The 24,110-nt window shown below is 48.2% G+C and overlaps 1 protein-coding gene across 38 annotated transcripts in view; it reads left to right on the top strand.

The window, feature by feature from the left end:
* Positions 1 to 14,019: 14,019 nt before the first annotated feature.
* Positions 14,020 to 24,110, top strand: part of LRRFIP1 (LRR binding FLII interacting protein 1) — a 147,453-nt gene continuing 137,362 nt past the window's right edge. For 23 of the 38 annotated variants that reach the window (XM_082395958.1, XM_082395954.1, XM_082395941.1 and 20 more), the window contains exon 1: positions 14,021 to 14,187. In XM_082395958.1, the coding sequence (XP_082252084.1) occupies positions 14,092 to 14,187 (96 nt within the window). In that variant the 5' untranslated portion in view covers positions 14,021 to 14,091. Of the gene's footprint in view, positions 14,188 to 24,110 lie in introns of all 38 variants that reach the window. The other 15 variants (XM_082395963.1, XM_082395960.1, XM_082395938.1 and 12 more) reach the window with 3 other exon arrangements.

Here is a 24,110-nt window from a genome sequence, read left to right as displayed (position 1 = left end):
CGGCGCGGGGAGAGGCGTCCTTTGGAGGCTCTCCGTGCTGGCCAAGGCGTCCCTGTCCTCGCTTGGGGCCTGATGCTGAGGAGGTCCTTCCTTACACTGCGTTGCACCCATCCCTGCTCCTCGGCCCGCTCACCCCGGACAGTCCCCTCTGCTCAGCTGCCTCCCATCACTACGTTCTCCCAGTTGCCCTCTGGACGCTTTGCCTGTGTGCCACTCAAGTTTACTTCCTGAACTAGACCAAACTCCCGAGAGCAGTCCGACCAGCGCGGCGTGGAGTGGACACATCTCTTCTCTTCCACAGTAGATCTCAAAACTTATCTTTCATTCAGTGCTTATCAAAAACCTTCCCGAGTCCCCAGAACTGTGTCAGAAACCTACAGGGCCACCTAGAAATACCCTCAGGGAGCTTCCTGTGTACTGAGGAAGCCAAAGAAAACTTCACAAAGTTCAACAACAATATCAAAAGTAAATTATTCATGTCAGCAGTACAATAAATGTTGCAATAAGAATAGACGGGTATTCCTGTCCTGCCCCTAGGTCCTTGAGGACACGGGGAGGGGGAAGGGGAAGCTGGGACGAAGTGAGAGAGTGGCATGGGCATATAGACACTACCAAATGTAAAACAGAGAGCTAGTGGGAAGCAGCCGCATAGCACAGGGAGATCAGTTCGGTGCTTTATGAGCACCTAGAGGGTGGGATAGGGAGGGTGGGAGGGAGACGCAAGAGGGAGGGGATATGGGGATATATGTACACATATAGCTGATTCACTTTGTTATACAGCAGAAACTAACACAACATTGTAAAGCAATTATACTCTAATAAAGATTTTAAAAAAAAGAATAGATGGGTAAGGCCCCCAAGAGTATAAAAGGTAATCAGAATCATCAAAAGCACGCAGTGCCCACCCCCCCACCACCCCACCCCGCCCCCCCAAGAAAAGTGCAGCAGATACATTGGAACAGATGCCAACACGGAAAGTCAGGCAGGGGAAGGCAGATGTCTGATCCGACTGCGTTTCTCTTTCTTCCTCTCCAGGTTTGCTGTGAAGGATTCTTCTCCCTAAATACTGCGGCCTGAGGACATGGTTAGTCTCCCCAGAACATGGCAGAGTGTGGACGACACCTTCCCAGGAGGCAGGACGGAGAGCAGAGGCTGCGGTGAGACCCCACAGCAGACAGTTCTTTCCACCAGGAATGGTAGCTGTGGAAACCCTGATAACCACAGGAAACGCTGTGACCGAGAGTGAGAAAGGGGGTCTCTCAAGGACACCGGAAAAGGCTCTGCCTCACCCTGGGCTCCACCAAAGGATGGAGCTTGCCTTGTTCCCAGGGGACATTCAATAAATACTTATCCAATTGGTGAGTGATGGAGTGAATGGTGGGTAAATGAAAACCACAAAAACACAAAAGTCAGGCTTCCCACCTGAAGCAAGGCCAAGCACAGAATTAAAGGGCCATGTGAATGAATGAATAAATGAATGAATGAATGCCCCATTTCCTTTAGGAAATGAAATAATTTGAATATGGAATACATTTTGATAATTTGAAATAATTTGAATGGATGGTTTCCCCCCCAGTCTACCCAGAAAGACAAAAGCAAGTTCTTGCTCAAGACTGGGAAGTGGGAAGTTAATGATGTACCTTACACACTCACACACACACACACTCATACTCACACAAGCAGACCTGTGGACACGTGGCCCTGCTGGTCTCTTCTTTGTCCTCTCTTGGCTTCGCACGGCCACGTCTTTGTCCCCTTATCTGGGCCTGTTCTGGAGGCCTTCCCTCCTTCAGCGATTGGCCCCGACCCAACCCTCAGCCCTGTCCCTGCCTCCTCTGGCCCTGCCCCTCCTCCCCATGGCCAGAGGCCTTCCTTCTGGGGAGCTGGCTTCTCCTCTCTGTCCCATCAGGGCAGCCAGCGGCTTTGGTCAACAGCTAAGGTCTGGTGCTGAGCAAGGATCCCGAGTCCCCTTCTCAGAGTAACAAGGCGGGGGTCCCTGGAGAGAGACAGAGATGGTCGCAGGGCAGAAAAAACAATGTTCCCTTCACCCTTCTGAGTTCTTGGCTGAGAGCCCTAAAGTAAAACAGTAACAAGAGAAAAACAAATAGAAGTTTATTAACATGTTTACCTCATGTATACGTGGGAGATCCCCAGGAAAAAAATGAGTAACTCTTCAGGGGGCCTCAGCCACCGGCTCAAATACCATCTTCAGCTAATGACAAAAGAGGAAAGGTGGGAGGTTCATACGGGAGGTGAGCAGGTAAACAGGTGAGGTGGTTATGCAGCTCTAAGCGGTGCCTTCGCCGTGGATGAGAGTTTCCTGTGATTCAGAGTCACCCTCTATTCCTGGTACAGGGAGGGAGACCCCCTTGTACGTGGAGGTACCCTTTGCGCGTGTAGATTTCACTTACAAAAGGGCAACTTCTACTCTGTTTGCTGAGCTTTCCCTCTGTCTGCTGTTTCTCAAAATAATCAGCTCAGAACAAGCCTCAAGCCAAAAAGGCGTATTTGGGGATAGTGCATCCTGCTACCCTTCGAGGTTTCACACAAAATTTTCCCCTTCAGGCAGTGAAACCATGGCCCGCGAGGCCCGTGTAAAAGCAAGGATGCAGCTCACAGCCTCCCTGCCTGGGCTTTCCTTGGATACAGCTTCTTCCTGTGGGAATAAATCCTATCCATCCACAAAGCAAGTGCTCCTTGCTGATTTTCCCAGCGAGGTGCTCCGTTGGAGCAAAGCGACTTTATCCCTCCTTTTGCCTCCTTGAGACCCACTGGAGACAGGAATGGGGGTCTTGCTCATCCCCCTCTTTCTCCGGCCTCTCTCTACTGCACACAGTAGGTGCCCTGATGTACATTTCCAGCCTGCTGGACTCTGCCAGGCACTTTGCAGGGTTGTGATTTCATTTAATCATCCCAGAGAGGCTAACTTGCATTGTGATTAGATTTTACTGTGAGAAAAAAAGAAAAAAATTTCCTAAGAAGAAAACCATATAACCTTTGCTCTGCTTGAGGCAAAGCTAAATTTTACAAACTGCTTGTAGCAAATTTTATGAACTGTTCTCTGTCTGGGTTAGAAAGATATAAAGAACTTAACTTGAGCACAGACTGCAAATGAGTAAGTGGTAAACTATTTTTCTCTTATGTTCCTAAAATAGCCCGGGTGCCGGCACAGAGAGCTTCATCTTGGCCCAGAACCCTTGAGCGCTGTTATGGCGGAGAGTAAAACGAGGTAAAGCTCGGGACCCTCCGGAGTGTTTTCAATTGTTCGGCGTTATCTTCATATAGAGAAATTTCCAGTGAATTCCTCACAATAAAGTCTTCAGAGCACTATTCAGTATAACCAAAACTTGGTGAAATGTTTGTCCTATTTAAAAATTGGCAAAGCCAGCATACAGTGTACTCTTAAAAGCTACTGCCAAAAATATGGCGAACATCTTCCTATAATAATGAAAAAGATCTGAAACATCTGTGCTCAATTTCCGCTTTGGAGGACTGGAGTTGAGTAGTTGATAAAGGATGCTGTTTTGCTCGTAAATACAGCGATTCCTCAAGGGGAAAAGCTACAGTCACTAACTGGTCCATGTACGTAGTGGAGAAACTCGGTGACTTCCTACTCAAGATGCCTCCCCAATATATAAGCTACAAGGATATATTGTACAGCATGGAGCATGTAGCCAATTCGTTATAATAACTTTAAATGGAGTACAATCTATAAAAATATTGAATCACTATGTTGTACACCTGAAACTAATATAATATTGTAAATCAACTATACTTCAGTTAAAAAATAATTAGGCTTGGGCTTCCCTGGTGGCGCAGTGGTTGAGAATCTGCCTGCTAATGCAGGGGACACGGGTTCGAGCCCTGGTCTGGGAAGATCCCACATGCCGCGGAGCAACTAGGCCCGTGAGCCACAATTACTGAGCCTGCGCATCTGGAGCCTGTGCTCCGCAACAAGAGAGGCCGCGATAGTGAGAGGCCCGCGCACCGCGATGAAGAGTGGCCCCCACTTGCCGCAACTAGAGAAAGCCCTGGCACAGAAACGAAGACCCAACACAGCCATAAATAAATAAATAAATAAATAAATAAATAAATAAATAAATAATTAGGCTTGCCTGCAAAGCAGAAGAAAACAAAGGCCTCACCAGATGTACAGATGTATACAAGCTGTCAAACACTGCACAGGTACCAGCCCACGACTATGATCACCTGTGCGGTACCAAACAGAAAACAGGGCAGATCAAACACAGCCTGGGATTCCATGGCTCTGCCCTCCAGGTTATAGACGCTCAGTGACCACGAGAACAGAAAAGCTCACAGGGAGAAAGGACCACGGGAAATGGGATGAATGGGCAGGAGAGGAAAAAAAGGAGTGAGCTTCACGATTCCTTTCACAGCTGCCACAGTGAGCCGAACTGGCCTGTGAGAAAATCACCTTTTTGTTTCCGTGTCCTGATGTTACCTGTGGTCCTTCTGCAGGAAAACAGCACGCCAGTGGGTATCTGAGACCCCACAACAAGTAATAGGGGAGAAATAGATGGAACCACCCCAACCTCCTAAACCCTCCCAGGAGACAGGTGTCAAATAGGCTGACACCGAATATCCCTTCACAGCATCTCTTTTTATCCAGCATCTCCACATCCTGGAGGAAGTGATGTGTAGTCAGTGACGGGTAGTCAGCGATGTGTTAGGTTATGGTCTTTCCAAAAGTCATTACATTAAAACCATGAGTTTAATACGATGCCTAAAGGACAAATGCTCTCTTCTGTTGCCTGCTTATGTTTTCATTGGTTTGGTTGTTTTCCCATCATCATTTCTTTAAATACTGTTTTTTTTAAATTGTATAATCAACACATAATAAGATGCACAAATTTTAAGTGTGCATGCTCTTGGACATGCATGCAAAAATTCTACGAGTTGTGACAAATGCTTACATGCACATATGTAAGGTGACCAACTGGTTCCAGTTTTCCTGGGACTATCCCTGTTTGAAATCTGAAAGTCCCACGTCTCAGGAAGCCCCTTATCTCCAGATAAAACTGGACAGTTCGTCTCTCTATGCAGCAAACACCTCACTGAAGATATAGAATATTTCCATCACCCCAAAAAGTTTCCTTGTGCTCCTTTGTAGTCAATCCACTCACCCTGCAAAGGCAACCGCTATTCTAATTTCTATCACCATAGCTCAGTGTTGCCTGTTCCAGAATTTCATATAAAGAGAACCATTCAATATACACTTTTTTGTGTCTCGCTTCTTTCACTCAACATCATGTTTTGGAACTTCATCCACATTGTTGCCTGTATTAGGGGTTTGTTAGTTTATATTGCTGAGTAGTAGTACATCTATAACTATAATTTGCTTATCTGTTCACCTGTTGATGGACATTGGGTTGTTTTCAGCTTTGGGCTATTATGAGCATTCTTGTGCAAGTCTTTTTGTGGACATGTTTTCATGTCTCTTGGGTAAATACCAATGACTTGAATGACCGGGTTACAGGGTAAGTTATGTTTCTAAGAAACTTCCAAACAGCATTCCAGAGCAGCGATACAATTTCATACTCCCACCGGCAACGAGTGAGAGTCCCAGTTGCTTGACATTCTCACCCACATGTGGTCTTGTCAGTCTTTCCAATGGTAGACATTCCAGCGGATGTGAAGTGGTATCTCACTGTGGTTTCATTTTGCATGATAAGCATGTTCAACAATTTTCCTGTAATTTTTGGTCATTTGTATATCTTCTCTTTTTTTTTTTAAACAAACAATTTTTTATTGAAGTGTAGTTAATTTACAGTGTTGTGTTAGTTTCAGGTGTACAGCAAAGTAATTCAGTTATACATATACATATATATATTCTTTTTCCAATTCTTTTCCATTATAGGTTATTACAAGATATTGAATATAGTTCCCTGTACCATACAGTAGGTCCTTGTTGTTTATTTATTTTATATATAGTAGTGTGTATCTATTAATCCCAAACTCCTAATTTATCCCTCTACTTCCCTTTCCCTTTCAGTAACCATAAATTTGTTTTCTATGTTTGTGAGTCTGTTTCTGTGTCATAAATAAGTTCATTTGTATCATTTTTTAAGATTCCACATATAAGTGGTATTGTATGGTATTTGTATTTCTCTGACTTACTTCACTTAGTATGATAATCTCTAGATCCATCCAAGTTGCTGCAAATGGTATTATTTCATTCCTTTTTATGGCTGAGTAATATTCCATGGTATATATATACCACATCTTCTTTATCCATTCATCTGTCGATAGACATTTAGGTTGCTTCCATGTCTTGGCTATTGTAAATAGTGCTGCTATGAACACAGGGGTGCATGTATCTTTTCAAATTAGAGTTTTCATCTTTTCTGGAATATATGCCCAGGAGTGGGATTGCTGGATCATATGGTAACTCTATTTTTAATTTTTTAAAGGAACCTCCATACTGCTCTCCACAGTGGCTGCACGAATTTACATTCCCACGAACAGTGTAAGAGGGTTCCCTTTTCTCCACACTCTCTGTATATCTTCTTATATAAAGTGTCTGTTTAAGTATTCAAAGCTCTTGCCTGTTATTTAAATGACTTCTTTATCCTTTTCCTATTGATTTGTAGGAAGTCTTTCTACATTCTGGATAGAAGTGCTTTGTCACATTTACATACTGAGGATATTTTCTCCCAGTCTGTGGCTTGTGTTTTCATTTTCTTACTGAAGTTTTTATATAAGCAGAAATTTTTAATTGTGACAAAATCCAATTTATCAATTTTGGATTTGATGATTAGTGCTGTTTAAAAACTGTCCAGGAAATCTTTGCCTACCCCAAGTTTTCAAAAACATTCTCCTAGATTTTTCTTCTAGAAATTTTACAGCTTTAGCTTTTAAGTTTAGGTCAAAAATATTTCATGATTTAATTATTGTGTGAGGTGATAGTTAAGGGTCAAACTTTATTTTCTCTATAGATATCCAGCGGTTTTGGCTCCACTTACCAAAAAAAGATTTTCCTTTCTTTGCTGAATTTTCTTGGTGCCTTGTTGAAATCAAGTGACCACTGTGGTAGCCTGAATCCCTGTAACCTGTTTTTTTTAATGTCTTTTTCTCTCTGTCCTTCAGTTTGGGTAATTTTACTGACCATTCCTCAGGTTCACTGATCCTTTCTTCTACATTATCCAATCTATTGCTAATACTATTCAAAGATTTTTTAAATTGGAAAGCATTGTATTTTTCAGTTCTACAATTTCCATTTGGTTCATTTTTAGAGTCCCCAAATCTTTCCTTAAATTCCCTATGTCTTCTTCCATTATATCCATCTTTCTCATAGTTATTTTATAGTACTCCTCTGCTAATTTCCACATCGAGGTCATCTGTGAATCTTTTCCAACTGATTATTTTTTTCTTGACTGTGAGCCTCATTTTCTCGATTCTTCTTTTGTCTAGTAATTCTTCATTGTACACTGGACATAGAGGGCATTACATTTCAGAGACTCTGGATTCTATTGCCTTCTTTTGAAGAGTGCTGAATTTGGTTCTATCAGGGAGGGAAGTTACCTCAACCCTTCATAGCACCTTGATCTTGTAGAGACTTGGTTCTAGGCTTTGCTACAGCATGTGTATTTTGATTTTCCTGTCATAGACCTTAGTCCTCTAATGTCATCTTACTATTAATGCATAGTCCTTCTGTGGTTTCCATGAAAGGCTCAAGGTGTTTGCCAAGCCCTCTAACTTGATAGGACTTGAATTCCTAACTTTGTCTTCCTAGCATGGGACAGCTGCTGAAATCTCTGCTTAGTTCTTCCAGGCTTCCAGCTTCCATGTGAATTTCCTGGAGTTTCACTCCACACACGCATTGTTCAGGACTCAGCCATGGCTTCTACATAAGTTAGTATGCAGATCTTGAGGCTTAACCCTCACTGCATCCCTTTTTCTGGGATTTCCTCACTAAATTGCCAGCTGTACTTGTAGTCTCAGACCCTAACATCTATTCCCAATCCAATAACTCTTGAATTCTATTCCCAGTGCACCTTGAGGACTGGAGAATATCCTCTGGGGAAGCGGATGTCACCTTTTACTTCCCTTAATTCAAAGGTTGTAGCCACTCCAGTCTCTATCTGCTTTGATTACTCTTCAGTGGGTACTTTTATATTTTGTTTGAGGTTTATAATTATTATTGACAGGAGGATTAGTTTGAGGTAAGCTTCCTTTCCATCACTAGAAGTGAAAAGTCCTTATTTTTAAAACCAATTGAATTAATAGTTAATAAATCCCATGTGAGGAGAAAATTGGTATCACTGCCAGTCAGTGAGTATTCGTAGCATTTCTCTTGCACAAATAAAAAGAAACTTGGTCTTCACGTCCTATTTTATATAGCACCATGTGAAAGGGCTCTTTATTCAGTCAAGCCACGAACATTTTCTAAACACCCGTGGACCCATGACCCTGAATAAGGCTCTCTTGGGGGATGAAAAGACAATCCTGGGTTTGGGGCTCAGGAACACTATCCCAAGAGTGCTGCAGAGAGCTGCCTGAAGGTGTTGGCTAAGGAGCTGGTTCTGTGTGCAAGAGGACAGCCACTCTCAGCTTTTCTCCCTGGAGACCAGCATGGCATGTAATTATCCTGAATGTGACATCCTCCTGCCAAAGCACCTCAACTGTGCAAAATTCTTGCCACTCGGTAGCACTCAGTGGATGTAAAATTATTATGGTAATAACACTTATCGCCAATAATTTCAGAAAATTCAGCATTTTAACTATCACTAGTCATGAATTACCAGTAACACATTTGACACCTATTGGGAATCTCCAGAATTACTGCAAAGGCTACGATGGAGCCATTCTGAAGTTTGGAGTGTGCAACGTGATGGAAGTGTACTTCGGAAGGTTATTCTGGCTTTGGTAGTTAGGAAGGCTCAAATAGGGACAGCACAGAATGGGAGCTCTGATGGCCCATGGATGGACTTCAAAGTATCACCCTTTAAAATTGTACTCAATTTCCTGTTTAGGTGCCCTTTACTTTCTTCCTTCTTTTTTTTTTTGGTGGGTGAGAGGAATCCAGCCTTTATCAGATTTTCAAAGGAGTTCACAATCCCCCGAAATTTAAGAATTATTGATCTAGAAACCAGACTTTTTTTTATCATGAACTCAATCACCAAATATTTTAAAATACATCCCAAATTTTATATATTTATTTATGTGTAAATTATGTTCATAATCTATTTTCATCTGTTATATCAGGGCACAATATCCACTAAATATGAGGTTAATCATTAATAATAGGAAATGTAAATTTGTGTTTCAAATTGTTTGGGATGATTATTCATTGTTCTCATCATATCTAATAACCTGATATTGAGACCAATGAAGAGTTCCTCCTGAGTTAGAAATAGGTCTCTCATTCTCTTGTTTGTCTGTGATTTGGGGGAAATATTTTCTTGAGAATCTTTTAAATCCTTTGAAGACATTTATCTACTCTTTGAGTTTTAGTTAAAACTAGATTATGTAACCCATAAATCCATTTCTTGTTCATGAAAATACATCAAAATATTCTGAAAATGGTCTAATGAGAGAGAATGCCGTTAGCAGGAATACCTTGTGTATCATTATGACATGACCTGTGACCACTTAAAGTGAGGCTATAGATCATACATCAACATTTGATCTATAACATTCTTATTTTTAGTTTAAAAGACATATTAATAGAAGTTCTAGTATGTTTCTCCTGCACCCCAGTGTATTGTCTCATGCACCCCACCCTGGAGACCTCAAGTTCAGAAGATGATTTACTGCAAGTCACCCACAGGTGTGGCAAGGTGAACCAGGTACAGACCATCATGGAGTCAGCAAAGATGTGGAAGGGGGATAGGGATAGAATCAATCAGAGATGAAGGATAAGATAAATTTAAAAATCCAACATGATTCCAAAGTTTTAACTCCAAGAGACATGAAGTGGTGGTATCCTGGGAGAAACATTTAGAATGACAAGATTGGGTTGGGTGAAGGATCAGTCCAATTTTCTGCTTTGAGATGCTGAGAGAGGAAAGAGACAAAGGCCCGCAGGCCACTGGAGACAAACCACTAACCTCCCAGGCGTGGTGGAGACCCTGACCTCAGCCAGCTCCCCTCTGGGCATGATTTTGGCTCCATGTTCTGTCCACTGCCTTTCAAGCCATCCTTGTGAGTGGCTGTGATTCTCCCTAGCCTTTCTCCAGCTGTAATCCAAGGGAGGTTTTTCTATCCTCTGTTAATTGGAAGAGCAAGGCTGGAACACGAGTGAATGATGTTTGATCCACATGGAAGGCTTTCTCAATGGACCCGACTGAGTCAGCTCACGGCCCGTGTGACTGTCCTTCAGAGGGCCCTACCAGAGCAGCTCTGAGTCACCCTCCAGCCTGGATGACTCCTCCAGAGATGCCCGTTAACTGCTTCCCCCAGCCGGCTCACAGGCTTGCCTAATGAGGCCCCAAACAAAAGGAACACTGTGTCGGGAGTGGAAAGTCCACGTGGGGTCCCCTGTGTGGTGCCCCCCACCGAGGCTGCCTTCACGTATTCATGGACCCTTCCTGAAGGGCATCTGTATCTTTGTGAAGAGCCTCAGTACCAGGCTTGGAGATGAATATATTGATTCTCTTGCCCGCGACATCAGACTTCTGATGCGGCTTCTCTGAAGTAACCCCTTGTGGGTAGTCTAATCACCTGGAATAAGAAAAGGGCCACATGGGAGGGGCTAGGTAGTGCTGGTGGCACAATACACTCTTCTAGGTAGAAGCAAGTTCGTGGACTACCACGCAGGAGAGGCTGAGAGTCCAGAGCAAATAGAAAGCCACAGCTCCTTGGTAAGCCCATGGCTCAGCCTGATGGATGGGGTCTTGCAGGTTTCTGCAGCCCTCAAAGGGCACCCCAAGAACAGATGACAGCCACAAAGCTGCCTAATGTCCTTGCCCACCTCCCCACGCCCCAGCAGGAGCTGCTGCCCCATTCATTCCAGACCCAGGCCTTTGGGGAGAGGAGCTGGAGGACCACTTAATGATTGCCTGTGTGTCAAGCCCTGAGATACATCTTTACATGGACTGCCCCCACCCTGACAATGCAGGTATCATATTTCCATTTAAAGGCAAGAACTGATTCCAAAGGGAGAAGCAGACAGTTGTAGAGCACATCACCAAAGAAGGAGGAAGCATGCGGATGGTGGTTCAGGAGGTCATGACATCATGGGACCACCTGAGGGCCAGCAACGTTGGTTCTGATGATTCCCAAAAGGTTGGCCTTCCCCAGATGTGGGTGGTTGATGGGGGAGAGATGGGAGACAGAATTCACCCTAGTGTCTGAGAACACTGTGTAGGGACTGAACTATTCAGAAATACCTCCAGTCAGTCCCTGAGGCAGTCAGTCCCCTGTCTCTGTACAAAACCCAACTGGGATGGTGAGGAGGGGGCTGGGACCTGGACTCAGTCCCCACATTCAGCCAGACGCTCTCATTATGATTGAAGCAGGGGCACATTCAGTCCCCAGTGAGGGCGGAAAGATGAGCAAGACAAGGTCAGTTCCTGCCCTCCTCACATCATCAGATCAGCACAGAAGGATTCAAGTGCTAGAAGAAAGAGTCGCTTGATGTTCTGAGGAAGACCAGTGAGGAAAGTAAGGAGCAGCCTTGGAGAGTTGGGAAGACTTCCTCCAGAATGGAGATGGGTTAAGAGTGGTTAAGACTCTGCACTTCCACTGCACGGGGCATGGGTTTGATCCCTGGTCAGGGAACTAAGATCATGCATGCCACACAGCGCAGCCAAAAAAAATTTTTTTTGTATTTTATTTATTTTTTTATACAGCACGTTCTTATTAGTTATCTATTTTATACATATTAGTGTATATATGTCAATCAAAAAAGAAAGGAGATGTTGGAGCTTGGATGTGGCTTTGGATGAGGAGTTCCAGGTATCTCAGGTAAGTCCTGAGAGAACAGCGGCTCTGTCTGTGTCCTTTGCAGTTCTGCCCCAGCCTCCGGCGCAGCACCTGGCAGGCAGCAGGTGTGGGGGAATGAATGAGTGAAGCCATGGGAACGAGCCTGAGCAAAGACAGAGTCTTCACCAGGCATCACGGGCTAAGGGAGCAGCGAGCCTCCAGCAGGGCTGAGGGCAGAGCAAGAGATGGTCCTCCAACCAGGACCATGTCACCTAAGGAGTATGGGGTCCTAAGTGGTGTAATGTGACATAGAAGACTCAATCAACAGGTATTTCCTCAGTCCCTCCGCTGTGTCAGGTGTAGGCAAGCTCCAGGAGTACAGTAATGAACAAGGTCACAGCCCTAATACCATCTGCCCTGTGGACCCACCCCACTGAAGTCCACTCAGGTGTCCTGAGCAATGGAACCTGGTTTCTCCCTCCTGTGTCACTCCCCCACCATCTTTTCCCTGCAGTAAACCTCCAGCATCCTTCTCTGCCACTGCCGGGTCCCCTTTCTGTTCCCTCCTCCATCCAGCTCCCAGGTTGCTTTCTAAGAACCCAAACCAACCTGGTCATGTCACTTGGTTAGAAATATACCAAAATGTTAACTGTACTCATCTCTAGGGGGAAAATCACAGGTGACTTCAGGATGGCCCTGGCCTTCCATTCTTCCCCAGCTGCATTAAAGATCTCCCCATATCCCAAATATACCAGTAACTTTTGGTCACTGTGCTTCCGCCAGCGCATTTCTTCTTCCCTAATTCAGTACAGACAGCTAACAGTCACTCGGGTCCTCACCTTGGAAGAGAAGGTAATGGCTTTGTAAACCTCATCTGATCCCCCTATTCAATCTGAAACCCACGTTTAGAGAGTGGAAGGTAAAGCTCAAGCAGTCATTCCCTTTTCAATATCTACTTCTTGAGAGCAGCTGATGTTTCAGACCTCTTCCTAGAAGCTGGGGACACAGGAGTAAAGTGGCAGGTCCCAGAAAACACGCCGGTGAAGAAGGAAACGCCCACATCAACACGGGGCTTCTGAACGTGCTGTAAGGCTCAGGGGGCTGGCGAGATCCCACAGAGCAGGATCTGACCTCCCCTGAGCCTGACCCTAGAACCCAGCTTTCACCCATCTGTGAGGCCAGACCCCACTTCACCTGGGGCGCAGGTTTGAACCACGTCCCTGCACCCACCCCTGGGTGCAAACCCCTCTCTGCAGCCCCGTCCCTCCCTGCGAGCCCTCCAGCGCCCCCGATGAAGTGACCGCTGCCCTGGTGAGGTCAGCCCACGATTACCAGGGGGGTCCACCCTCCAGTGTCCCCCGCCCCGCCGGCCCAGACCCCTCCAGGCATCTCGAGCTCCAGCCTCCCGCCCCTCCCGCCTCCGAACCCTCCGTGGTCCCTTGCCCCCTGTCCCCACCGGCACCCCAAGCCTTCATCACCCCGTCCCCTGCGCCCACGCGCCCCCGACCCCCAGCCATGCCAAGTCCGCTGCCGTTTCCACGCTCACTGTGCCCCAGCGTCCCCGCACCCCCGTCCCCGCTCCCCACTCGCATCCCCAGCCCTTGTCGTCCCCGCGGGTCGCCGGCGTCCTGGTCCCCGTGTCCCGCCGCTCCGGCGTGACCTCGCGCCCCCAGCCCCAGTTTCCACCGGCACTCCCAGTGTCCTCGCCCCACGCGTCCCCGCGCCCCCGACCCCCAGCCATCCCAAACCTCCCGCCATCTGCATGCTCACGGTCCCCCGGCGTCCCCGCGCCCCCAGCGCCCAGCGCCCGCGTCCCTGGCCCCCGGAGTCCCAGCGCACCCGGCTCCCCGGTCCCCTCTCCGGCGCGTCCCCGCGTCCCTGCGGCCCCCGGCGCCCGAGTTCCCGTGCTCCTCCCACCGGCGCCCCCAGCCCCTGTCCCCCGCGTCCCCGGAGTCCCAGCGCACCCGGCTCCCCGGTCCCCTCTCAGCGCGTCCCCGCGTCCCCGCGTCCCCGGCGCCCGAGCTCCCGTGCTCCTCCCACCGGCGCCCCCAGCCCCTGTCCCCCGCGTCCCCGCGTCCCCGCGTCCCCTGCCCGCTGACGCCATGACGCCGCGGCGGAGGGAGGGGCGGGGCGGGGCCGGGCCGGACCGAGAGGGGCGTGGGCGGCGGGAACCACGGTCCCGCGGCGCAGCGGGCGACGCGGACGATGGACATGGGCACCCAGGGCTCGGGGCGCAAGCGGCTCCCCAACCGCGAGCGGCTGACGGCGGAGGACGACGCGCTGAACCAGATCGCGCGCGAGGTGAGCGGCGCGGCCGGGCCGGGGCGCGGGCGCTGGGGGCGCCGCCGGAGCTGTCAGGGGTCCGTGCGTCCGCTGTCCGTCGCTCCGCCGGCGCCGCGGACGGGACGCGGGCCAGGCCGGGACCTCGGTGGGCCGGGCGCCGGTCCTCCGCTGCGGGGACAGGCCGGCGGCACCGACCCCTCCCCCCATGTCGCCAGCTCCCTTTGGCCGCCGCCCCCCCCCCCCGCCCCGCGCAAGGTGGCCCCGGGCCGGCTGGGTGGGGGGCGAGCGAGCGCCCCGCTCTGTTGCGCCGCATGGTGAGGGTGATGTAGGCCCGACCCTGGAGGCCCGAGGACAGTCCCCGGAGGCCACATGGCCCTGGCGAAATGACCCGCTCCTGTCGATAACCAGTTGTCGTCTCGACTGACACACGAGGTGCAGCTTGGGCACGAACCGGGGTCCCCGTGAATCTTGTTTCTGGACCGAGCGTGCAGACGGGTTCAGGCACGCCGAGAGGTTCTCCTCAAAGTTTCCCGGGCAGAGTTTATTATGGTGGTCATGGTGGTCCGTGATGAACTTGAAGTGTGGCGAACAAAAGGTGCACCGCCCGCGTAGCTGTACAAGTGCCTTTTTCTCCCACAAGGATTCAGCCTTCAGGTTAAACAGACGGTGACGTTGGCAAAGATGCCCAGCAGATTGGCGGCGGCAGCTTCCCTGGGAAGGGGCGTGATTCCTTGGGCCCACAGTGGACAAGCTTGTTTTCTTACAGTACACCCTTTTGTACCTTTTGAATTGTGTACCCAGTGTGCTAACTATAGAGAACGTATATGCAGAGGCAGTGCCACCTTCCTGATGCCCTCTCCTCCAGGTGTTGGAGTGCGATGGAGTTTGTCTGCATGTCATTATTATCACCTGGGAAAACTTCCAGGCGATTTAGGCTGAGGCGTCTGGTTGCCTCAGTCAGCTATTTATGGAGGTCTACTTTGTAACCAGTTCTTAGGTGATTTTGCTTTTATGGACACATGGCTGTCACAGCATTTGTTGACTACTGAATGAATGAACCCTTTTGTTTTTCTCCCTATGCGAAGAGAAAGGCTTTCCAGGAAAACTCCTATTCATCCCTTAAAGCCCACGGTAGATTTGTGTCCTCTGTGAGACCTCCTACATCACCCTGGGGCAGAAGTCTCCCTGCCTTCACTCGGATTCCACTAGCTCTCACTCCCTACGCCTGCTGTGGTAGTCACGTGGCCTCTGCATCATTTGTTCACTGGTCTGTCCCCCATAGAAGGTGACCACCAGGCAGGCAATGTCTTACTTTCGTATCCCCAGAGCTCAACACAGAGCCAGGCACATAGTAGGTGCTCCTAAGTCTCTGTTGCATTGCCTGAAAAACAAAAGAGGTACAAGGCACTTACAGTACATTTGGCTAAATATAGGCATTTGCTAAATGTAGTAGCTTGAACATAATCCCCACCCCCTGTGAAGACGGTCCTTTAAGTATGTAGTTAAACATAAAACCAAACAGGTGTTCTCTGGGAGGCCTGAGGTGACACGATCCGTGAGTCTTGTCTTTCTGGCAGTGGTTATGGTCAAAGGAAGGAGAATGAGGGTTCCCTAAGTCCACCTCGTATCTGCTGGATTTTATAAAAACAGACGGAAAAGGAAGGCCAGGGGCTGCTCCTGGGTGGACAGCCTTGAGGTCCTGAGTAACTGGGAACCCGCAGTCTTGCCTCCCAGCCAGGGGATGCAGTTGGCGGTGACAAATTCAGACGTGGGCATCAGACCTGGGCTCGAAACTATACAGAGCTCCTCGCGAGCTGTGCAATCCTACTCAGCCCCATCCCAGCCTCCATTTTCTCACCTCGAAAATGGGGAAGAAGTCCCCCGAGGCTGTCAGGATTAAGGAAAGTGAGTAGCAGACATAAAGTGAGGAGCTAAATGCGAGGGCTATTCACACACACATCCTCCCAATAAAACCAACCATAGATGTAGTCGTTCCAAGTGCTGAATGGCACGTATCTGTAGTGTTGGAAGGAGCTGGTGCAACACTTTATGTTTTACTACAAATTGAATTCTATTTCCCAACTGTGAAACTTAGAATCACTATTCAAATGGCAAATATCTATTCACCATGAAGTTCTCGAGAGTTCTTATAAAAATTAACAAAATCGTCTTAAGTTGCGTGCTTTCGTGTTTGCTCGTTGATTCAGCAGATACATGCTCTCCGAAGCCCCGTCCTAGGGAGACTGGGATTCAGGGATGGACCTGAAGAGCATCCGCCCTCCAGGAGTTGGGGTCTGACATAGATCAATAACAAAAATAGAAGACAGGAAGAGATCTGAGATTTAAAGGATATTGTTCCCTGAAGGTTTCGAAATGAGAGAGTTACAATTTATTGACGGGACTAAGAAAGGCAATCAGAGGAGGCCCCCCGGGGGAAGTGGCATTTTGAGTTAGTCTTGAAGTGACAGAAACCCTGACCTGGACTGGCCTCCACGAGGGAAATGATTTGGCTGGAGGACGGACTCTCGGACAGCCTCACCAGCGCGGTGGCCCCTTTTCTCCGTGGCTCCTCTGTAGCTGGCTCGGCTGGGCCGTCCTCTGCGGGTGGCCTCATCCTCGGGCCGCCTTGCTTTCGGCAGACTGGCTGCCGCGTTCCCAGGCTGCCCCGCCTGAGCCCACACCCCGTCTCTTCCGGTGGCTCTGTCCGGAGAGCTAGAAGCGTCTCCCAGGCCGCCCCTGAGCCAAGCTCTGTGACCAGGACGGTGGCCTCAGCGGCGTGGCAGTGGGGCAGGGGGGGTTTACCCTGTGATCAGTCAGGCCCATCCTGGAAATGGGGGGAGTTGGCCTCCCCCGAAGCACTTGGGGGGGTATGGGGGCCTGGACGAAAACCAGGAGGCCTTTAGAAAGTGGCAGGGGGTGGGGTGGACTCGGGTCAGGCCCCCGGGAATGTGCACTCAGAGGATAAGTGGAGAGTTCCAGGCAGAGGTGATGGAGTCTGGGGCGGGGAGCCCGGAGCGGCCAAGGCAGGGCCCTGCTGGAGAGCTGGCTTCCCTGCTGAGGGCTTTGGACTCTCTGGGCGGGAGCGGGAAGCAGGAACCCAGTGGAAGCGCTGCATTTATATTCCTGCAGTTAGTTTATGGTTTCACTCCAGGCAAGTTTATAGTAAATGGAGTTGTAACTTTAAAACACTGCAGCTGCGTTAGCGTGAGTAGCTTGTTTCTCACTGTCTTGTCTGAGGCGGGATTCAGGCAAGATGTTTTCAGGAAGAAGGTCCAGTAAGCACTTTGCAAAGCTCACGCAGCGTTTCTCACATCCCAGGGAGAGGTGTTGTGAAAGCAGGTATGTCTTTCTCTGCCACCGCCTTGAACACTCTGCTAATGATTTTTGGTAGCATGCCAAACCTCTCATTCAGCGCTCCGCTGCTGAGTGAAATGACCTTGCTCTCACAATGACCGAGGCAATTCAAAGTATTCCTCTCCGGTGGAGACGGCCTTTCCAGGACAAAGGAAGTCGGCTGTGCAAGCTGTGCAGGCGGCATTAGACGGTCCTCGCGGCGAGCCTTGCATCCTTTCTGCGGCCATGAACGCTGGTCGGTTTCCCTTCCTCGCTCACAACACGGAGACCTCCCCCATGACTGTGTCCCGTGGCCTCCTCTCCTAGGTGGTCCCACTGGGACGCTGCCCTCTGGGCCCATGATCCCCCCAGGGGGCGCTGGTGCACCTCCCAGATCCCCCCTGTTGGAGGGTGTCGACCCCTGGCCTGTGAGTGTGGCTGTTCTGGGCTCATGGCCCCCCTTCACTAGAGAAGTGCCCATGGCCACTGGGGGGGGGTGTCACTTTGCAGGGGAGGGGGTAAGACCTCCCACCCCAGGGGCAGCCCACAGCGATTGACCCCGGGATGTGAGGACACAAAAAGCTCCACCCCCAGCCCACTTGCCTCCCAGTGGAACCGACTCTGTGGTGCAGTTCACACTCCAGGGCTCCCCGTGGGAGGGCCCGAGGGCAGACTGAGTCCACCTCCTTCCCTGCCCCATCTGCCCCCTCACACCCCTCTGCTGGCCATGCTCCCTGGTAGATCACTCACATCCAAATCCCTGCCTCAGGCTCTGCTTCTGGGCACCCCAACTTAGGACAGTCTCCATGTCTCATTCTGGGTGGTCCCATGAATAAAGGACATTCTAATCCTAAAGCCCCCTTTCATTTGCTGTGCCCCCACCTCCCATCCTTCCCAAATAGTGCCCACAGATCACCCTGTCTTGAGAGACCCTGACTCTTTTTCTCCTCAAGCCTCAAGGCCATTCGAGGGCCAGTCTGAGGGTTGGGTGCACAAGCCCTTTTGCAGAGTGGCCTGGAAATCTGGTTCAGTTTGGGCCTCCGCTTCACCTTCGTCCGGCTCTCAGCAGGTCTGGCCCCTCTGGGGTCACGCAGTCTGGGAGGGTGCCCAGCTGGTGTGACACACGCTGCTGGTACCCTGGTGCAGCCCCTGACCTCAGGTGAGATCACGCCGGCGTTTACAACACAGGCTTGTTGCTGCAGCCAGTTTGACTTCATTTGAACCATCACCTTCATACCTTTTTTCCCAGTGAATTTACTTTTCTGAGGCTGGCTGGCGGATGCAAACCTGTCGGACACTGACCGGAGGGTGAGATCCGGCGTGGCCAGTGGTTTGGGACTGGGGGTGGTATCAGGGCCTCACCTTCCAGGTCGGGAACAGGTGAGGGGCATTCAGCACCTGGCACTGCACACACCGCCCTGCCCCAGACTCTAACACAACTACCGGGCCCTTGCCTAGCTGATCTTCCTAGACAGCCACACACATCTTGGTGGATCAATAACAAGCACTAGGAATGTGACAAGACAAGCGTTCCAGGCGGATTTTTATCACAGTCTGAGCTGTCCGGGTAATGGCAAGCACCATGCCTGTGACCTTGGGCTGTTTCCGTGATTGCCGACAAGATGGTTCTGGATGGAGTTGGAATTGGAAACTCAGGGGTGGACAGTCCCACCGGCCCCCGATGGCTTGTGGGCCCCACCCCACAGCTATTTCTGTCATAGGGCCAGCTGTCTCCCTCCCCCTTTTCTGGGAGAATCTTTAGTGACGCATGGGTTCAGGAGTCAGGACTGTGCATGCACGTGGAGGACCTGAAGAGTCCGCTCGGTAGAAAGGAAGTCAGAGGACCTGGATTCTAGTGGAGCCTGTTACCTGTGAGCCTTGTCAGGGTTCAGGAGGGGAAAGGGGAGAGATGGGGACTGAGGTTGCTTTTAAGGCCTAAGGTGTGCCGGTACTCCCAGAAACTTCACCCCCGTAATTATATGCTATCCCATCAGAAGAGTTGAGAGTATCTCTATTTGACATAGAGAAAAAGGATCCAAGATTGTAAGGTCATCTGCTAACTAAGAGGTGCCAGTTCGTCGTCCAGGCTGTTTCCTGGGATCAGTGTCTTGGCTGTAGCCAAGACTCTATTCCAGGTGGTGCCCTGAAGTCAAGCTGACTTGCTTCCCATCTCGGGGACTGTCATCCCCAACTGACCTCTGAGCCATCGGGCATAACATTTCATGGGAGAGTCCCATATTCTTCTCTGCCTTACTGTGTCTCTCCTCTTCTTTTTGTCATCCTTTCATCTTTAAAACTTAATTTTTATTGAATTAATTAATTTATTTATTTATTTATGGCTGTGTTGGGTCTTCGTTTCTGTGCGAGGGCTTTCTCTAGTTGCGGCGTGCGGGGGCCACTCTTCATCGTGGTGCGCGGGCCTCTCACTATCGCGGCCTCTCTTGTTGCGGAGCACAGGCTCCAGACGCGCAGGCTCAGCAATTGTGGCTCACGGGCCCAGTTGCTCCGCGGCATGTGGGATCTTCCCAGACCAGGGCTCGAACCCGCGTCCCCTGCATTGGCAGGCAGATTCTCAACCACTGCGCCACCAGGGAAGCCCCTGAATTAAAGTAATATATGTTTTCACCCTGGTCCCGTACTCCAGGCCATTCTCCACACAGCAGCTGGTGGTCCTTTTAAAATATGTCAGATCGTGTCATAATGGCTTTTTCATATCCCTCAGTAAAAGCCAAGCTCTTAATGGCCTTACAAGACCCTAAATGATCTGGTAAGTAGCTCCTTGTTTGTAAATAATATACATATGCACTATTTATTGATTTTTCAATTTTAGGTACTATCTGCTGGCCCCCTGCTTTGAGGATGAGGACTTGGGGTCTGTAGGTCTAGCTCAGGTCCTCTCCCCACCTTTCTTTCTCCTTATCTTCACACCATAGTTACATTGTACTTTTAGGTTAGATAAATGGTCGCTGGCAGAACAGTAGGCTGGTTAAGAGTATGGGTGCTAGAGTCAGGTTTCCTGGGTTCAGTTCCTGATCCCTCCACTTATTCCATGACCTAGGGCAAGACACTTAACCACTTCGTGCTTCCGTTCCCTTGTATGTAAGATGGGAAAATTTTAACAGTATACTTCTCACAAGGTGGTTATACGGGTAAATGAGGTAGTTCATGAAAAGACCTCAGAATGATGACTGACACATGCTCAGTAAACAGTAGTGGTGATGATGATGTAACATGATAGTGTTAACTGCAGAGCCAAGTAGTATATTACAACATTTTTCCTTGCACAACTTTCTGCTTTTTCTGGGGTTAATTCTTTCTTTTTTTTTCTTCCCAACTGCTCATCTCTCTGAATACCTATCATACCTAACTCCTCACAAACTTTTCAATAGAACCCCTCACAATATTATTTTCTATGTGATTAAACAAATCTATCAGTTCCATTTTATTCCCTCCTGGAAATCTACCCCCTGGAGAGCTCTGTCCTCTAGACCCAGTCTGCTCTGAGCGCTCTCAGGATTTGCTTCAGCGGCCGTTCCCTTTGCCGCCATTCTGAGAACTCCTTTTGCCACTCCTTTGTTGTTGTTGCTGCTGGATCCATACTGACTCATTTTGCTGGAGCACATCCTTCAGTAGCTTTCTGAGAGAGAATGCCTTTTCTAAGTGCTTGCATGTCTGAAAATGTCTTTATTCTACCTTAACACTTGATAGTTTGTCTGAGTATAGAGTTCTAGGTTAAAAATAATTTTCCAAAGAATGACAGAGATTTCTATGTATTCTTTGAAATGATTTCCAGCATGTACTGTTAACTAAAAAAAGCAATGTGCGGAAAGTGTAGATAACATGCTGTCCCTTATGTGAGAAAAGCTGTCATTTGCCTGCATTTACAGAAAGAAACACTGGCAGAAAAAGTATAGTAAAAGAAACATGGCGATGTAAGTGGAAACAGATTTGTTAAGTGTAACTTTTCATACTCTTTCGATATTTGAACCATGCGACGGTGTTACCTATTTGATAAAATAAAATAATAAATATCAAAAAGTATAATTAACAAACTATTTTCTACCACAATTTTGAAGACTTTTTTTCCATTTTATTCTAGCTTTCAGGATTGCTTTGAGAGTTTGATGCCTTATATATTTTCAGTATCTTGTGTAATATCTGTTTTTACACTCTATGAGCTTTTGGGATCTTCTCTTGATCCTCAGTATTCTAGATCTTATTTTTCCACTTATTAAGCATTCACTGGGTTCATTCAATCTGGAAATTTATATCCTAAAACTCTCTGAAATTTTCTGAAAATTGTCCCCTTCCCACCATTTTCTCTGTTCTCTTTTAAAGGAACTCCTGTTGTTGGAAATAACTTCCCTTTCCCCCTCATTTTCTAGCTTTTTGTCTTTTGGTGATACTTTATGGGTGATAACTCAACTTTATCTTCCACTCCTTCTACTAAACTTACCTGTTCTGTATTTAATTTCTAAGATTTTTGTTTGTTTGTTTGTTTTGGGTCTTTGTTCCATTTTTATAGCCTCCTTTTTGATTCACTAATGCAGTACCTTTTCTTATCATTCTGAGGAATATTCATTTTTGGTTTTCTGGTTTTTCCTGAAAATTTCTTTTGTTCCCTACATTATGGTCTCTTTCTTTTTGTCCTTTGTGTGCTGTGGCCTCTATCTTTCATCTTGGAGCCTTTCCCAGATGGGTGGTGATCCTTGGATCCATTCAGATGTGATAATGAGGCACTAAAAAGCTGTGAGAACAATTTGAGCAAAGGCCAGGAGGGGAGATGCCACAAGATGTGACCAGGACACCACCTGGGGTGCAGTGGGGTGGCTGAAGTGTTGGCAGCAGACGTGAAGTCGTCCCTCAGGACACTGGCACACAGCCTGGACTTGAATCCGAGCCCCCTTGTCTTCAAGGCCAGTGCCTTCAAGGCCAGGGTCAGTGTTGGGAGGAAATGCTGCTTAATGCTAACAAGCCAAGCCTCTCTAATTTGGTACCTACAGATAGAGTTTTGTTTTTGATTAAGGGGGTAGAAGGGATTGAGAAGAAACTTGAAAAATAATCGGAGACATACCAAGGAAGATGTAATGTCCGTACAGCCCAAACAAGAGAACTAGGCATCACAGTGCTCTTTTACTGAGAGTGGAATCAATGTCAAATTAGGTGAGCAAACAAAGAAAGTTATAAAAAAATAAGATTTTCATAGCTTCAGGCATCAAGGATGATTCATTTATTTGTTTGGAAAATTCTCTAAGATGTGAGGTATACTTTCCATAAAACAAATACAAAATACCTGGAGAGTTTAGGTAGGCAGAATGTGATATGGTCTTGGCAATGGGTAAACCCCTGGATCAGCAAGTATGGAAGCGCCAGAAGCATCCAGAACCTCCACTGGCGTATTATGTTGCAATGTTTCCACCCACTTCTTGGCTTGGGGGAGTGAATGAAAAATCACACGATGGTCATGATAATATTTCAGCATAAAGAAACCAGGAGATCTACAGTTGCTCGTTATGCTTTTAACCTCCCTCACGTAAGTTTATCAGCTTTTCCACCCTTACCCTTGATAGCTTTTTACTTTTCACCTTCTTTTGTGATGTCCCTTAGGCACATGGGAAGATCTGGCATTTTCCAAGTTGACACTCAGAGATATGGAATTTCCATGTTGATTGAACAACTAATATGACTCCACCCTGGATGCCCTAAGATATTGCTTGAAATCACCCAGATATACTTTTAAATCATCCAGAGCAGTGATGGCCAGTAGGGCTTTCTGTGTTGCTGGAGATGTTCTGTCTCTGTGCTGTGTGTCACGGCAGCCACTAGCCCTGTGTAGTAATTGAGCACTTGAAATGTGGCTAGTGCAACTGACAAAGTGCATTTTAAATTGTACTTAATTTTAATTCCTTTAAAGTTAAATAGCCACCTATGGTTGGTGGCTGCCATATTGGACAGCACAGCTCTAGAGCAATGATTAATTCTTTGTTGAAATTTGCTGTCATAGAGGTGTGCTCTATAGTGCAGAAGGTATTGAGTCTCATGATAGGAGAGGAGTGAAATGGGAATGCAGGTGGAGAGGGCTGGCGTCCCACAGGCCGGAAGTCAGTCCAGCGTGGGGAGAAGGTGCGGGGCAGTGGGAGACGCAGAGTCAGCCTTTTGAAGTCATGTGTCTGTAGGCAAGTTAGCGTATCCGAGCCTCCTTTCCTTTGTCTGTGGCAGAGGAAAAACATTATCCGGTGGTTGTAGTAATGAGCCGTGCTGGGAAATGCAGAGCATCTACCGGGTACCTAGGAGGTGCTAACCCAACGGTAGTTATTTTCTCCCTTCATCTCTACCAAGGGACAGCAGTCCTGCTGGACTGGCCAGGATGTGCCTCAGGAACTACTGATGCAGAGGCAGGAGTGAATCCTTCCTTCATAAGATGAGGGCTGGAATGAGAGGCGGGGGTCAAGGGGAGAGAAAAGAGAGCAGTCTGTACAAAAGTTGTGAGTAAAATACAGGAAAGACAATCTCCTGTGTGTCAGGAGGATACAGGCGGCCCTTGGGTCTGGTTCAGTGAACTCAGAGTAAAAGTGCTAACGGCTGCTGCTTTAAATACACTCAGTAGA

The sequence above is a fragment of the Balaenoptera borealis genome (genome assembly GCF_965194805.1).
Source record: "Balaenoptera borealis genome assembly, chromosome: 6".
Classification (NCBI taxonomy): Eukaryota; Metazoa; Chordata; class Mammalia; order Artiodactyla; family Balaenopteridae; genus Balaenoptera; species Balaenoptera borealis.
The sequence above is the reverse complement of the archived record's forward strand: the minus strand, read 5'-3'. Positions and strand labels throughout refer to the sequence as shown.